This window comes from Fukomys damarensis, unplaced genomic scaffold (genome assembly GCF_012274545.1).
Source record: "Fukomys damarensis isolate Sample0158 unplaced genomic scaffold, DMR_v1.0_HiC HiC_scaffold_21, whole genome shotgun sequence".
Taxonomy (NCBI): domain Eukaryota; kingdom Metazoa; phylum Chordata; class Mammalia; order Rodentia; family Bathyergidae; genus Fukomys; species Fukomys damarensis.
This window is the reverse complement of record NW_022900933.1, coordinates 2,304,755-2,321,007: the sequence shown is the minus strand read 5'-3', so window position 1 is coordinate 2,321,007 and position 16,253 is coordinate 2,304,755. Positions and strand designations below refer to the sequence as shown.

The 16,253-nt window shown below is 40.4% G+C and overlaps 1 protein-coding gene across 3 annotated transcripts in view; it reads left to right on the top strand.

Moving 5' to 3' along the window:
- Armh4 (armadillo like helical domain containing 4) overlaps window positions 1-15,489 on the top strand; it is a 118,599-nt gene extending 103,110 nt beyond the window's left edge. For all 3 annotated transcript variants that reach the window (XM_010641436.2, XM_010641437.3, XM_033766766.1), the window contains 3 exons: window positions 8,074-8,105; window positions 13,546-13,680; window positions 13,934-15,489. In XM_010641436.2, coding sequence (XP_010639738.1) covers window positions 8,074-8,105; window positions 13,546-13,680; window positions 13,934-13,999 — 233 coding nt within the window. In that variant the 3' untranslated portion in view covers window positions 14,000-15,489. The remainder of the gene's footprint in view (window positions 1-8,073; window positions 8,106-13,545; window positions 13,681-13,933) is intronic.
- The last annotated feature ends 764 nt before the right edge of the window (window positions 15,490-16,253 follow it).

The following is a 16,253-nucleotide window of genomic DNA, read 5'->3' as shown; positions in this document are numbered from 1 at the left end:
GGATTGCATTGAATCTGTATAGCAGTTTTGGTAGTATGGCCATTTTCACTATGTTGATTCTTCCTACCCAGGAGCAGGGGATATCTTTCCGTTTTCTTATATCCTCTTTGATCTCTTTTTTCAGAGTGCTGTAGTTTTCAGTGTAGAGCTCTTTTGCTTCTTTTGTTAAATTGATTCCTAGATACTTCATTTTTTTGGATGCTATTGTGAAAGGAATTGTTTCCCTAATTTCTCATTCAGTGAGTCTATTATTTGTGTACAAGAAGGCTATTAATTTTTGGGTATTCACCTTGTATCCAGCTACTCTGCTAAAAGTGTCTATTAAGTGAAGAAGTCTTTTGGTGGAGTTTTTTGGGTCTTCAATGTAGAGTATCATATCATCAGCAAATAATGACAATTTAACGTCTTCCTTTCCTATCTTTATTGCTTTAATTTTTTTCTCTTGTCTAATTGCTATGGCTAATGTTTCCAGAACTATATCGAAGAGGAGTTGTGATAGTGGGCATCCTTGTCTTGTTCCTGATTTTAACCTGAAGGTTTTCAGTTTTTGGCCATTTAATATGATGTTGGCTGTTGGTGTTTTATAGTAGCCTTTATTAATTTGAGATATAGACCATCTATTCCAATTTTTTGCCGAGTTTTTATCATGAATGGGTGTTGAATTTTGTCATATGCTTTTTCTGCATGTATCGAGAGGATCATGTGGCTCTTCTCTTTGACTTTGTTAGTATAGTGTATTACATTTATTGATTTATGTATGATGAACCATCCTTGTATCCCTGGAATAAATCCAACTTGGTCAGGATGTATGATCTTCTTGATAATCCTCTTTATTTTGTTTGCTAGTATCTTATTAAGGATTTTTGTAGTTGTCTTTTTTAGTTACATCTTTCCCTGGTTTGGGAATGAAAGTGATAATTGCTTCCAGGAATGAATTTGGAAGTATTACTTCTCTTTCAATTTCATTGAAAAGTCTGAAGAGTAATGGCAGTAGTTCTTCTCTAAATGTTTTGTAAAATTCGCCAGTGAATCCATCAGGGCCTGGGCTTTTCTTTGTTGGTAAATTTTTAATTACATTTTCAATTTCATTGACCGTAATTGGGGTGTTTAAAATGTTTTTATCTTCTTTGTTCAACTTGGGTAATTCATAAGTATCTGGAAATCTGTCCATTTCTTCTGTGTTTTCTAATTTATTAGAGTACAGGTTCTCAAAGTAGGTATTAATGATCCTCTGGATTTCTGTGGGATCTCTTGTGACTTTGCCTTTTTCATTCCTGATTGCATGAATCTGAGCCTTTTCTTTCCTTTTTTTATAAGGTTAGCTAAGGGTTTATCAATTTTATTTATTCTTTCAAAAAACCAACTCTTCAGTTCATTTATTTTTTGTATCGTTTTCTTAGTTTCCATTGCATTGATTTGTGCTCTAATCTTTATAATTTCCTCTCTTGTTCGAGCTTTGGGTTTTTCTTGCTCTTGTTTTTCTAGGAGTCTAAGAGTCATTGTTAGGTTGTTTATTTGAGCTTGCTCTGTTTTCCTAATGTGGGCATTCAGTGCTATGAATTTTCCATGTAGAACTGCTTTCATTGTGTCCCATAGATTCCTGTATGTTGTATTGGCATTTTTGTTTATTTGTAAAAACTGTCTGATTTCTTCTTTAATTTCCTCTGTGATCCATTGATTGTCCAGGAGAGTCTTGTTCAATTTCCATGTGTGTGTGAAGTTCCTATGGTTTCTTATGCTATTTTTCTCCAGCTTTATTGCACTGTGATCTGATAATATGCAGGGAATAACTTCATTTTTTTTTTGCATTTATTTAAACCTGTTTTGTGAGCTAGTATGTGATCTATCTTGGAGAATGACCCATGTGCAGCTGAAAAGAATGTATATTCTGATTTTGTGGGGTGGAACACTCTTATCGACATCTAATAAGTCAATGCATGTCAAAAGCTTGGTTCAGTTCTAGTATTTCATTGTTGATTTTTTGCCTAAATGATCTGTCTATTTGTGATAGCAGGGTATTTAGATCCCCCACTACAATTGTAGTAGTGCTTATTTGGTTTTTCATGTTACTTAGTTTTATTTTACATAGTTGAGGGCATTTATATTTGGTGTATATATGTTTATGATTGTCATCTCTTCCTCTTGGATTGTTCCCTTTACAAGGATGTAGTGGCCTTCTTTGTCTATCTTAATCAGTTTTTCTTTGAAATTTACTTTGTCTGCAAATAAGATTGCTACCCCTGTTTTTTTCTGGGCTCCTGTCACATGGAGAAATGTTTTCTATCTTTTCACTTTCAGTCTATGGTGGGCTTCTTTTTGCACTAGGTGTGTTTCCTGTATACAACATATTGTTGGATTTTGCTTCTTATTCCATTTTGCCAGTCTATTTCTCTTGATTGGTGAGTTGAGGCCATTGACATTGGTGGTTATAACTGATATGTACTGACTTATTATTGACATGTTATTGGCCTTTTGTTGACTCTTTTTACTTTTTCACCTTCTCCTTTTAATTTCTTGCCTTGCCTATTTGATTTGCTCTGTTGGGCCTCATGGTGTTGTTGTTGCCTTCATTGTCTCTTTCTAGGATCTTGTTTAGAATTGCTTGTAGTGCTGGTTTGGTAGTCATGTAGTTTCTCAGGTGTACTTTGTCGTGGAATTGTCTTATTTCCCCATCCATTTTGAAAGAGAGTTTTGCAGGATGCATCAGTCTAGGTTGGAGGTTGTTCTCTTTTAGTACTTGAAATATCTCATTCCAGGCTCTCCTTGCCCTAAGGGTTTGTGTTGAAAAGTCTGCTGTGATTCTGATGGGCTTTCCTTTGCATGTGATTTGTTTCTTTCCTCTTACTGCTTGTAGTATTTTGTTCTTCTGTTGGGTTTCTGGGATCTTGATTATTATATGTCTTGGTATATATATATTTTTTTTGATCGTGGCTAGTTGGGGTCCTATATGCCTCAGTTATCTGAACGTCAAATTCTTCCCCTCTGGGAAGTTCTCTGTCATTAATTCTGTGAACAGCTTTTTTAAATCATTTCCATTTTCTCCTGCTACTTCATGATTCCTATCAGTCTTCTGTTATTCTTCTTTGCATCATCTAGGAGTTGTTGGATTGATTTCTCATGATCCCTTACTGTTTTTAAGAGACCTCTCTTTTCATGGTCACTGTCTGCGATCCTATCTTCTATATCTGAGATTCTATCTTCACCTTCTTTTATTCTGTTGCATACACTTCAATGGAGTGTTTAATCTCCTGGATATTTGTTTAATGGATTCTATTTCTTTCCTATGTTGGGTGTTCATTGTTTCCATTTCTTTCTTATGCTGGGCCTTCATGGTTTCTATTATGTTCCTAAGATCATCTATTTTTTTGTCAGTTTCTGTTCTGGAGTCTCGAATCATGTCTTTTATTTTGCTCACCATCTCTTTGGTTATCTGGGAAATTATTTCTCTTTTGAAATTTTCTAGAGCTTGATTGATCAGTTTTGTTACTTCCTGTGCTGTGAGTTCAGAGTGTCCTGGTGGTTCACTATCAGACTTTTCATCTTCCTTTGCCCTACTGTTTGCCATTGGTGGACTGGAAGTCTGTCTTCGTGTCTTCCTTAAGTGTTTTCTCATCTTTATATTTGCTGTTGGGTTGCCCTTGATTCAATCTGTGGGTCATTAAATCTTCCTGATATCCTTGTGTATCCAGCCTTTGATTCTCTAATGACTTATAGACATTCTCATTTTCATAATTGAGAAAACAACTCATCAAATCAATCCCTATCCCTTATCCCAATTGATACAATCAAGAACACAGTAGGATCAGTCACCACCCTTTATAGCCAGCCATGCCTTTGCAGAGTGCGTCCAAGGACTGGCACAATTAGGGGATCTGAGAGCCGGGGTGGGGGTGGGTGGGTGCTCAGTGGTGCCCGTGCAGCTACCCTCCTGGCGCTGGTCCAGGCAATCAATGGTGCCCACAGGGAAAGGCGTGGCTATGGGATCTGCTGGCCACGTGGCAGAGGGGAATCTGAAGTTCAAGCTGGGGTGCTGTGGCAAAGCTCACCCTCTTGGCGCTGGGTCTGGGCAATCAATCTGCAGTTAGTGTTTTGATGTATATTGTTCTAATATTCATGCCTTTTTTTGGCCCCAAGGGTTGAGCCTGGAAGCTCATGCATGCTAAACACATGCTGGACTATTGAGCCACAGCCCACCCAACGGAGTATTTTTACCTCTATGAACTTGGGCTCATAACTAAGTATTCTCCTTTAAATAATTTTAGCTTCATGTTGTACTCCACTCAGTAGACATAGCCTAAAGTTTTTCCCTTTGAGTTTTTAAACCAATACTCTTATCTTTGAATACTGATATTACTTACATTTTTCTATTATTAGTGTTGCAACGACTATAATTTATACAAAATTTTTGTACAAATCCATGATTAACTGAATAGAATATTTAATTTTTAAACCCTTTGATACTGATTGTAGATCTTCACCTACCTCCATATCTCTGAAAAATAGTATCATTTCATCCTTTTACCCATGTTTCTCTATTTTTAAAAAAATGCAGTTGTTGGTTTCTCTTCTTTATAATTGTCTTTTATTTTTATTAAAATCTTTCTTATTTTCTCTCCTCTTGCCTTTGCATTCTTTTAGCAACTTCTGTCATAAAATGTTAAAATGATCACTGTGTAAAGTTTATTTTTATTTTATTTATGTTTTATTCTACTTTGAATGTTTTATTGGAAACAATTTACAGAATCCTTATAAAAGAGAATCCCGCTTACAGAAAAATTGTGAATGCCCTTAAAAGTGCCAGTGTTGCTGAAGGAGGGAGAGATATTTATTAAGCACTTAAGTATCCAGTACCATGCTAAGGTCCCTGGCAGTGGCCTGAGAACTCCAAGGCCCGTCTCTTGGGGGTCTTGCATGTTTAGTTGGGGAAACACAACCAAACTCATGGATTCTGAGAAAAGAGTGTCTTGACCTTTTTGGACCTGTGACCACCAAAGTACTTTTTTGCTATCCTCTGTATTTCACCTGTCCCACTGGGGCTTTCTTTTCTAGATTTTTCCCAGCTTTCTTGTCTGTTGTGGAAGTTACAAGACTGGGTCCATGAAATATGTACTTTCATTTTTGTACCCGGGATCGAACTCAGGTCCTCGTGCTTGCAAGGCAGACAGCAGAACCACTGAGCTAAATCCTCAGCCCATAAGCACTTTCAAATTGCCTGTGCATATGGGAGCATCCTGTATGCCTTCCCATTTCTGGTAAAGAATTATTCTGTTAGAAAATCATCCAGGGCAGGACTCAGAAGCTGAGAACTTCAGATATGGGCAGTTTCTCAGCGAAGACCGGCTTGGCGAGGCCTACGTTGAAATATCCCTCTTGGCAGTGGTTCTCCTTCAGTGCAAAAGCCAGTAGGTGCCCCAGACCCTGGTGTAGTCTTTATCTCCATCTCCTCTTCTCTGAGCCACCCCTACTCTGCCATCTACCTGCAGCCGGCACCCCCCTTGCCTCCTGCATGTCAGTGGACACTCGTATCAACACACCTGGGCCTTCCCCTCTCTGGGCTCTGGGTAGCGCCTGGTCTGCTCCCCTACTCCAGACATCAAACTCAAGATAGGGGTTTTACCCAGGAGTTGGCTTTCTTGCTCTGTCCCTCATTCTCTCCATCCTGCTTTTCTGCTTGTCACCCACTGTTCATTGCGGACTTGATGCCCTAACCCTTTTCTCACTGGGATTTAGTTCTGTGACTTTTGCTGACCCAATGTACAGTACAGTGTCTGATCAAACACATTGTGCATAATAAATACCTATTTAATGGATTGAAAATAACTTCTTGCTTGAATTTAAATCTATGTCTTGGACACAGTACTCCTTTTTTTACTTGTTTTGTTTCTTAGAAGTCATTTTTTTAAAAAATTGTTTTCTAGCCTCTCTGTTATTACTAAAGCTTTGCATATGTTACTTGCAATATTTTCAGTAATCTTTCAAGACATCCATTGCCCTCTCTGTTTCATACAAGAGGAAGCTGTGGGCCCACAGTGAGTTGGTGGTGGATTTTACTTCTGACCCCATAACCTTGGCCTCATCCCAAATTCCTGGACTTGTTTCTTCTGACCTTCCCTTGACCCTGATCTCATCTTAATCAGTCGTCACTCTCTCTGTCCGAATCCCAGTTGTGACAGAGGGAGTTGTGAGGGAAGAAGAAAGCTGGGAGGTCTTGACGAGGTCTTTATGTGGGAGAATGGAGACAGGAACTGAAGGAGCTTGAAGAGCCGAGTGTGTCCCCACCTCTTCAGCTCAGGGGAAAGGAAGAGTGTCGGGATCACCAAGAGAAACTGGTGATAGGGCAGTCTTGCTTCTGGATTGTTAAATCAGGCTTGAATTTCAGGGACTTTCACTGGCTAACTTTGGGCAAGTCTCTTGGCATCTCTCAGCTCGGTTTCTCCATCTTTCCCCTAAGCACAATCTTATCCAACTGTCACGCTTGTTAGTTTTTGGTCAAGTGATGAGAGATGTGATGTTCTCTATAAGGGGTTGAGCTGTGTGTGCTTGCTCCCTTGTCAGTATCGTCAGGTATGTGATTACTGGAGGCCAATATCCATAAAATATGTTCATTCCAGGGATGTGTCCTCTATTTCTATAATGGGGAGTGAGCAAAGAATGATTTTTTTTGCATTTTAATATGATTAAAAAACCCAGGAAGAAAATGTTTATGACATATAGAAAATGACATGACATTGATATATCAGTGCCTGCAAATAAAGTTCACTGGCACATAGCTGAACTCGTTTATGCATGTACTTACTGTCTGTAGCTGTTTTTGTGCTACAGTAGCAGAAATGGGACAGTTTATACACCACACAAAACCTAAGATAGTTGCTGTTGAGCTGCACAAGAAAGATTGCTACTCTCTTCCCTGTTTTTTTACCCGTTGAAGTTTCCAGAAGAGAAAGAAAATTTAAAGAGATCTTTAAGATTTTTTAATTGATTCCTTTTGTTTGATAATAAAGGTAAAATGAGCATATATTTGTCCTTTCTCTCCTTTTGATTGCAACTTTGAGGCCAGCCTGGACAATTTAGCAAACTCTTGTCTCAAAAAATTAATAATAATAATAAAAAGTTGAACCTCAGTGGCAGAGTGCTTGTTTAGTGTGTGGAAGGCCCAGAGTTCAGTCCCCAGTACTGGGAAAGAAATCTGTATTCAGAGTTGAACAATGTTATAACATTCAAAGTGAAATGTCCCCCACCAACCTCAAACCATATTTAACAGGGCCATTCTAATATTCTGTATTTCTAGATGATTGTCATCATGATCTACATAAAATGTCATAGCTGATCTAGTCTTTTCCACTTAGCTTTTATAAATATTGCTAGATGATTATTTTTATTATTCATAGTGATTATGTTGTCAGAGGAGTGCAATTCATAAGATATATATACTTATATACACATACATACACACATGTACATACATATGTACACACATGTATACACTATATATGCTTATATATATTATATAAATGTAATACATATTATATAATATTATATTATATATAATCTCTTCTCGTCCTTGCCTTTGTCAGATTCTTCCATACCAAATACAGTTTCTAGTGGGCCTCTCTGTAGCCAGGGCTGGGCTGCCCTGCCCTGCCCACTGCCCTCTTCTACCTCCTTCTCTGCCCTCTGACATTATGCGAGTACGGCATTCTCGCTGAGCTTAAAACCAAGAAAGATGAGAAGTGAGGCTAAAGAAAAATGTGTGAAGAAAAATGAACAAGATATTTTCAAGGTGATCTCCTGTGCCTTCTCTCAGATTGCCCCCAAAGCACTGAATAATAAATAAAAAAATACTTAACAAACAGAAATATTCTCTGCTCACCTGGTAAGGATGTGAGGGAGTTTTGTGCTTGCAGTTGTGTTTCTGAACAAGTGGGAATAAAAGTAAGACCATTGCTGTCATTACATTAATACTGTTGACATTTTCACTGTACTTCACACAAAAATTCCTTCAGTGTGTCAAGTTAATACTACAAAATATAAGACAAATATGGCTATTTATATTTTATTCTCTGATTTTTCTAGTGAGAAGCTGGATGGAAAAACTCAAAGACAAGGTAAGAAAAGGCTTCTCTGCCTCTGGAGTTATCTTGCAGGGCGTACACCTTTGGGAAACAGATGTAGAGTAGTGGAACTTGGTTACTCTGATTCCGTTTCTCTGTGCAGACCTATAGGGCCCCTCCCAGGTGCCCGGTGAGAAAGCGTTCCCTTTTAACTTGCACTCTGTAGAACACAGGAGGCACCTTGTTCTTTGTAGCACAGTTAATACTTACAAAGGTAAAAGAATTTACCTTGGTTGGTGTGCGCCCCTGAATAACATACCCGGGTGGGTTTTCTCTTAGGAAATTTCCCAGCACTACCCAGATCTGTTTAGGGCAGCTCTTGCCCCAGTATGAGATGATAAGAAGGTGGATGTGGGGCTTATCGCAGAGCTGCTTCCCCCAAGTGTTAATGAGCCGACCTATCTGGATAACGAGCCATGGAGAATGTGTTTCTCTCTTGTATTAGTTCTGCCTGTGCAGTGACTGACAGCATTAACTTCCTCCCAAGCTCCTATTTTCATTTTCTTTTGATTTTAAACCCTTTCTAGGCTTTCACTTTTGGTTAGTTCATAATTTTAAACTGGAATTGCTCATAAAAATATTTGATGGAGTTTGAATCCCTTGGCGTGGCCAACTCAGGTTCCATTAGCATAACCCAGCTCAGATTTAAGTGGGGTTTCAGTTAAACGGAAACCTTTTTAATGGTCAGATATTGAGTTACTTCCAATTTTCCAGTTTCGATGTATTTTCATTTATGATATTCCATATACTTTTTTATTATTTGGAGTTATAGCTTACTGGTAAAGATTAAAAGGGAACATTCAGTTGCAAATAAAATTATGTAACTTTATTTTCACTGTTATTTTTCTGGTTAAGTTTTTGAGGATGAGACTGTTTTGTGTATATTAAAACTGGTATTGAAAGCATTCAGGCTGTTCAGGCAGGTGAAAACAACTCTGATATTATACTTGATCTTAGCCAAAAGGCTGAGAAGCGATAATAACTCTGATATTTATAATAGATCCATTTGTCCAAAGAGGGTATGATCAGATAGACTGAGATAAGCTTGGGTGAAGAGGACTTGTGAATTTAGAATTGGATGAATTTACATTGATAGTCCTTCTTGTTATTCGTCAGTGGAAAACGAGATAACGTAGGAACCCAAAAGTAATTGTTTCTGTAGAAAAACATCCTTCTGAGTTACCAAAAAGAACAAAACGATTTAAGAAATAAATTTTGGCATATAATTGCTCTAAAGTTTGCTCCTGCAGACTTAATTACCTAAATATTCTCATCCTTCTCTTTGAAGATCTGTGCAGCTTTAGGGAACGTAATATTTTTTACTCCTATGAAGCTCTCATTCAGAAATCTGGAACCTTGTCACTGCTTCTTTTTATTAAAAGACACAATTTTATGTGTGACTCATTTTCTGGCTTGTTTTGAAGCTTTTCCAGCTCTTTTTTTCAATTTTTCGGGAATTTTTTTTAGTATGTCTTAAAAAAAAATTGGAAGAAGATTTAAGTTGAGATTCCGAAGCAGTTGTCTTATGTGATGCCCGTATCTTCTTCTGATTCTTCCTTGGAGGAGCTCATTCTAATCTTCCCATATCCCTCCTTCATTCACGCTTGAAATAAGATGTACTCACACAGCTGTGTCTGTGGTTCACACATAGACTATGCATCTCTCTCGTCCTTCTTGCCTCACTCCCTGCCCTGCCTGTCCTCTGTAAGTATCTTGTTAGTCATCACCTTTAAAAACTACTTCAAGATGTAACAGCTGTGTCTGTGACAAAAGCCTCTAAATCCCTTAGCGATGTAAACGAAGCTATGTATTAAACTGGCCTCTTCAGCCAAGCCAGGACTTCAGTTTAGCTTCATTAGTTGTTCCAAGACAGTGGTACCTCGCTTCACAAACTGAATTCTTCCCGAGATTATGGTTACAGAAATCAGAATGGTGGAGGAAATTCTGCAACTGGAATCATGGCAAGAATTAAGTCTGTGAAGCGAGGCGCCACTGTATTGGGTTCCCGTGAATTATCCAAGCTCTAGAAAGTTCTCCATTGTTCCTTTTCTTGTTGAGTCTCTCCATACCAGTTAGTAGTAAGATTATCTGGGAAAGACGACAGCCTTTGGTGACAGTGACTTACTTAGGCCCCCGCTTCTCATGCACCGATCTGGAGCTTTAGTAAAGGACTAATGAAGAAGGACACGTGACAGGGCTGCAGCACTCACGACCCCATTCCCGAGGCCATGTCATGGTCCTGGATGGCAGCTGCGACCAAACTATGTCCACTTCTAGCCGGAAGCAGGGAGAATAAAGGGGAGGCTAAAAAATGCTCTTTCCTTTGTGAAAGTATGTACAAGTCGGACATGGTGGTACACATCTGTGATCCCAGCACTCTGGGGGGCTGAGGCAGGAGGATCACAAGTTGTAGCACAGCCTGGGCAATTTAATGATGTAGTGAGTCCCTATTTCTATTTATGTTTTGAAGTAAAAAAGGGCTGGGGGTGTAGATTAGTGCAAAGGCCTCATGTGCCATTTCTGGTACTGTAAACAAAACAAAACCAACAAGAAACAAAAGTACTGATTGAGGCCCTCTGTCATTCTTTTTTTTAATTAAATTTTAAAAATTAAATTTATTGGTACCTTTAAAGTAAACAAAGCAGTTACGTTCATCGTTGGGATCTTGTACCTTTACATGTTGCATCTTGGTTCTTATTTTTTCCCCATTTCCCTGCCCTTCACCTCTTTCACCCTTCCCTGTTTACAAGACTTGGCTTCCATTTTCTTCTTTTTTCATATTTTTTCTCTTCCCTTGTTTCCTTTCCCTACCCCCTCTGTCATTCTTAAAGGAGGACAGTAAAGGTTCTGCTGCCCTCCTCAAGACCATGCCTAGACTTTGTATGTACCACTGACATCTCACCTTCTTGCTGAAATTTATTATCTGGCCACGTCAAAATTTATGGATGGCAGGGAGCGGTGATCTTTATGATGTGCCCAGCACAGAACCAGAAGCTTTCTAGCTAGAATAAGGGAAATGGACACTGAGGGACCCCAGCCCTCCCAGTTAAAAGTCCAAGTTGGTGAGGCTTGTGAGGTAAATCCTAACGGGGCTACCTAGTGGTGCAGTTTTCCAGTACCTAAATTACTTCTTAAAATGGGAGACACAGTAACAGTTTTAATTGTGTGACGAAAGCCAGCCCTTTTGTCCTGTCACCCACCGTGTCCTGCATCCGGCAAACGAAAGCCTCAGGTTATACTTCACGGCAACAGTTTGCAGTGTGCACTGGTTCAGTGGCACTGAGTTTTTAGGAATGCTCATTCTCAGCACCCGCCTTGGCTGCCTGGGCCCAGGATCTGTGTTGTAGCAGGTCTGGCGGGTGCTGATGCATGCATTGGCTGGTCAGGTTGGTCTTGCAAAAGGCCGAGTAACATCCACTGACGGGCAGTTCTGAAAAGCTCCCTCTACTGGATTTAACCTCAGTCCTTAGCTGCGTTTCATTGTGCACACTTCTGTTTCCATGCACCGGGAACGCTACTTTTTAGAAATTCATATTTCTGGCGAGGGCGGCAAAATTTTTAAAAAAATTTCCCGGTGTTTTCCTAGGTGGAAAATTACACAGTTTTTATAAGCCTGAAGTGGAGCTTAGAAAAAGTTGGGGCCTCTTTAAAACATTTTAATATGCTGAAGAATGACTGGGCTTTGTTTCCCAGGGGAAAAATACTTAGTATGCTGATGAGAAATGCCATTGTTCCCAGATTAATGGGAAAATTTCCATGTTTTGCCCTCACTTAAGGCTCTGGAGGACGGAGTCAATGAGGAAGCAGGCTTTGCACACGAAGAGGGTGCTGCCTTTTTGTAAAGTTTCATCTCTTCCTCCTTTCACTCTAGAAATGTTGGGGAAGCGTCACAATTTGCAAACATCAGCCCTGTTTGGACAGTTTTATTCTCTCTCTCTCTCTCTCTCTCTCTCTGCTTTTGGCTCATTCTGAAAGACACAGGAAATGGTTTGAGCTATATTAGAAATTTAAGGCAAACGAATCAATGGACTCCCTCCTCCAAATAATGCTTCTCTAAAGTATTTATTTCAGCTGTTAAAATTTTAATCACTCATGTAGTTTGTCTGGATCAGCTGTTAGGGGGGCAAACCCACGAAAGGGCTCTGTGTTGGTATGTCCCTCCAGCCCATAGGGGACTTAGGGGCCAGGGTACAGGGATGGTTCTCCGTACAGTGGCCTTGCCCCAGGCTTCGCTGGGTTCTGAGCTACTTTCTCAAGCCCAGGAAAGTATGGGGCTCAAACTGCTCTCTTAGGATTGAGGTATCTATAGTGACCCTTGGGGATGTTGAAGACATCACCTAGGTTTGATGCCTTCAGACTCTTTTGGGGTCAGCAGGCAGGATCACTGCTGGTAGTGATTTTTGTTCCCCTTTCTATCACTGCCTTTGTTTGGGTCTGGGGACACTCAGAATCCTCTCCTAAATCCCAGCTTCAGTCCTGTCCACGGGGCAGATCCTCCCTTCTGTGGAAACAGTCTGTCCATGTTAGGAGACCCTTCCTGTCCTTGTCTTTTTTTTTTCTTTTATTGAGTTTCGTGGTACATTTTAGGTACACAGTACAGTTACATTCATCACTGGGATCTTGTACCTCTACATGACAGGTCTTGGTTCTCAGTTTTCCCCTTGTCCCTGCCCTCCCTTCACCCCCTCCTCCCATCCCCATTTGCAAACACTTCATCTCCATTTTTTCATTTTCTCACATTTTTTTCTTTCCCTTATTTCCTTTCCCCCACCCTTCCCACTTTCCCTACACCTTTAGCCCTTTTCTTCCTATTTCACATTTCACTTAGGAGTATATCCTCAATATGTATCCATTTTCCTGTGAATGAATCTAATTTCTCATTCTTTATGGCTGAGTAGTATTCATCTTTACTTTCATACTGAGGTGAAGCGGGGTGGGGGGAGAGAGAGGGAGAGAGAGGGAGAGGGAGAGAGAAAAGCACCACAGTTGAGGCCCTTCTACTGTCCAAGGAACACATTGTTCCATATGACACTTTAGCCCCTCTCGCCTCTGCTCAGGCCATTTCTAATTTAGAGCCTTTTGATTGTCCGGCGTTCTCAGAAGCTCACATCATCCATCTTTAATACAAATTACATTTCTGGCATCAAAGTCTGATGTTGACAAATGTTCATATGCAAGTAGCTGGAGGGGCCACTAGATCTTGTTGATTTATTTCAGAACTTATTCTTAAGTATTTTAAATATTCCTCCAAATTGTCATGCCTCTCTCTGCTACCTTTTCCTAAGAACAGTAGCTTTCTTCTAGATTCCATTATATTTTATAATAAAGTAGACTGGAGATTGCAAAGTCCCTGAAAAATCTGCTGTTGCTAGGCAGAAGTGAGGACCCTGGGCCGGTCTGTTCAGAACCCTGATGCAAGTTTCTTTGTCTGCAGGCTGGCTACATGTCTGGGATGCTGGTGCCTGTAGGAGTGGGGATAGCTGGAGCCTTGTTCATCTTGGGAGCGCTCTACAGCATTAAGGTTATGAATCGCCGAAGGAGAAATGGCTTCAAAAGGCACAAAAGAAAGGTACGGAACCAAGAGTAAAACCTAATTGGTTTCAGAACATTCTTCTCTTATGCTTATCTAATTTTCTTAGTAAAGCACATGAGGCTTAGTGGTGCATGAACCGTACATCCTGACATGCCCAGTGGTTGGGATTAGCTGCTGCATCCCTGCCTTGGGTCCTTTCATTACTGTGCCTTTTAAAGTGAGCCTGTACCCCAGCTTGGTTCTGCAAGAGAGGGAATTTAATGCTTTTTCTATTTTCTCTTTCTGGCAGAGAGAATTCAACAGCATGCAAGATCGAGTAATGCTTTTAGCCGACAGCTCTGAAGATGAATTTTGAATTGGACTTTGGTTTTATTGGGATAGTCAATGATGTTATTATTTTATTTTTTATCACGCCACACTGCTGCTGCAAGGCAGTCAGTCCTAGTATCTGCTGGATAGTTGATTTTTCTTGTTCTGAGCAGAAGAGGCATGCTGTAAACTAAACGTAACACACTGTGTTTGGTTTGCTGTAGTGAATTTCCCATCATCAGGGGCTGCAGTTTATAAACACAGCACACATGTTGTTCAGTAAAAGTAGAGGGATGAGGTAGAGTGAATATTTTGTATTTTTCCACGGTTTGGATCACCTGAATTAAGTGTAATGATTGTTGCCGCCAAGGCATGCTTGCCTTTGAAATAGAAATTTTAACCAAGAGTAACGTCTCATAATCACACTCTACCTACTTGAAGTTGTAGTCTTGGGGACAACGGCACATCTTGCATTTGCATTAAAATTAGCGTCTACTTGGAATGAAATCTTTTTTTGGTCAAGATCTCTCAGCGCATTAGAATTCTTACCTGTAGATTTCTATATATCTCACTGTATACTTCAGTCTCCTACTTTTATTATTTTCACTGTCTGTCGTATTCTGTCTTGGCAAGAGAAGAAGTGCACTAGAAACAATACATTAAATCAACTCTTAATAATGTGCTTGCTTTCTTAAATAGTATGTATGATTATGTCTGTCCGGTCTGTCAACAGAGTCTTATATTTCTCACGAAAAGGTACTCTCTTTGTGTACCGTCTGACTTTGGCAAGAAGAAATGGGGAAGGAATCAAGAAGATGAGGTGAGCCCGACCCAAGAACGTGTGTCTTTGCTGCTTGGCTCTCAGCTTATGTGGCCGCCACATGAGCAGTTCAGAATGTTGCTTTTCCACATCTGTTTTTCTTGTCTGCGGCAGGAGCAGGCTCAGTGGCCAGAGCCCCAGTGCACAGTGGAGCTCACGGAAAACTAGTCTGTCCCTAGGCATCCACTGCGGGGACAGGGACGGTGCTAGGTCCTGGTGTGCGAGTCCCTGCCGAGTACCTAGTAGGGCATCTGGTACCCTATTCAAATCTGGGCATTTGGGACTTGTATGTAGTTGAGTTTTGTGATAGACGCCTGCCTCATTTCCATGGCAAGGTAAAGGTTCCTTGAGACCACTGTTACTATGGAGAATTCATCGTGTTCATTATTGCTTGTGCTGCTGTGTTCAGGGAAGTCACACAGAGCTTTCTCACAGCTGCAGGGCGAGCTGGGACGTATGTTTTTATTTCCCACTTGACTGAAATTGGAACTGAAGCAGAGATGGGAAACAGTTATCCAAAGTTATACCCAGGGAGAGACAGCATAGATCCCACTGAGATATAAAACCCTGAGCCCTGTCTTCATTTCAGGACTTTTTCCGTGTGTCTTGAGGAAGCAGTGACATTTCAGAGTCCTTCTTTAAAATTAGAGTTCTAGGGCCGGGGATTTAGCTCAGCGGTTCGGTGGCCTGCCTTGTAAGCTCAAGGACCCGAGTTCAATGCCCGGTACCAAAACAACAACAACGACAACAACAACAATAACAACAAAAAAACAAATCAAAAAAACAAAATCAAAGTTCTTAAAGTAGCTCTTGGTGAAGGAGCATTTGATAGGAGCCGCTGCCTTTGTTAAATGCTGAATGATGCCACAATAGTTTCTTTCTTACACATAAACTTAAGCATCACCTGTAGGGAACCAACAGAGAAAGCTTCCTACAACCTATTCTTGAGTGAAGACTGGATCACAAGAATGTTTTCATTAAGTAATTTTATCTCTTTTTGCCCAGAGATGCACGCAGGTGTCTACGAAATTGATAGAGAAACGAAAAGCTCTATACTAAGTGATTGGCAGATAAGCTCAAGGTCAGATTTTACACATGGACTTCAGAACCAGGACACTCCTAAGTGGTGTGTAATTTCGTGAACAGAGACACCCTGATATCACACAGGGGACTCTTTCATTGTCCAAAAGCAGCCTTTTGCTGTAAGTGCTCTGCAGGTCTGGAGGAAGTGGGAGCGAGGTGCCATTCCTATCTGCACCCTTGACAATCTGTGTGTAGACAACACGCAGTAAAGTGCCCTAATGCAGCTGACTGGGGTAGATGCTGATGGTCCTGTTGCCTGGAGCAGTCCTTCTGTAGCCCTCACTAGCTCAGGGTCAGGAGCTCGACTCTGCATGCTATTGTATAATAAAGTCACAGTTACCAGGCACATTTTCATTCCTCCAGAGAGATATGGGGATGGAACACCTGGGAAGTAGGC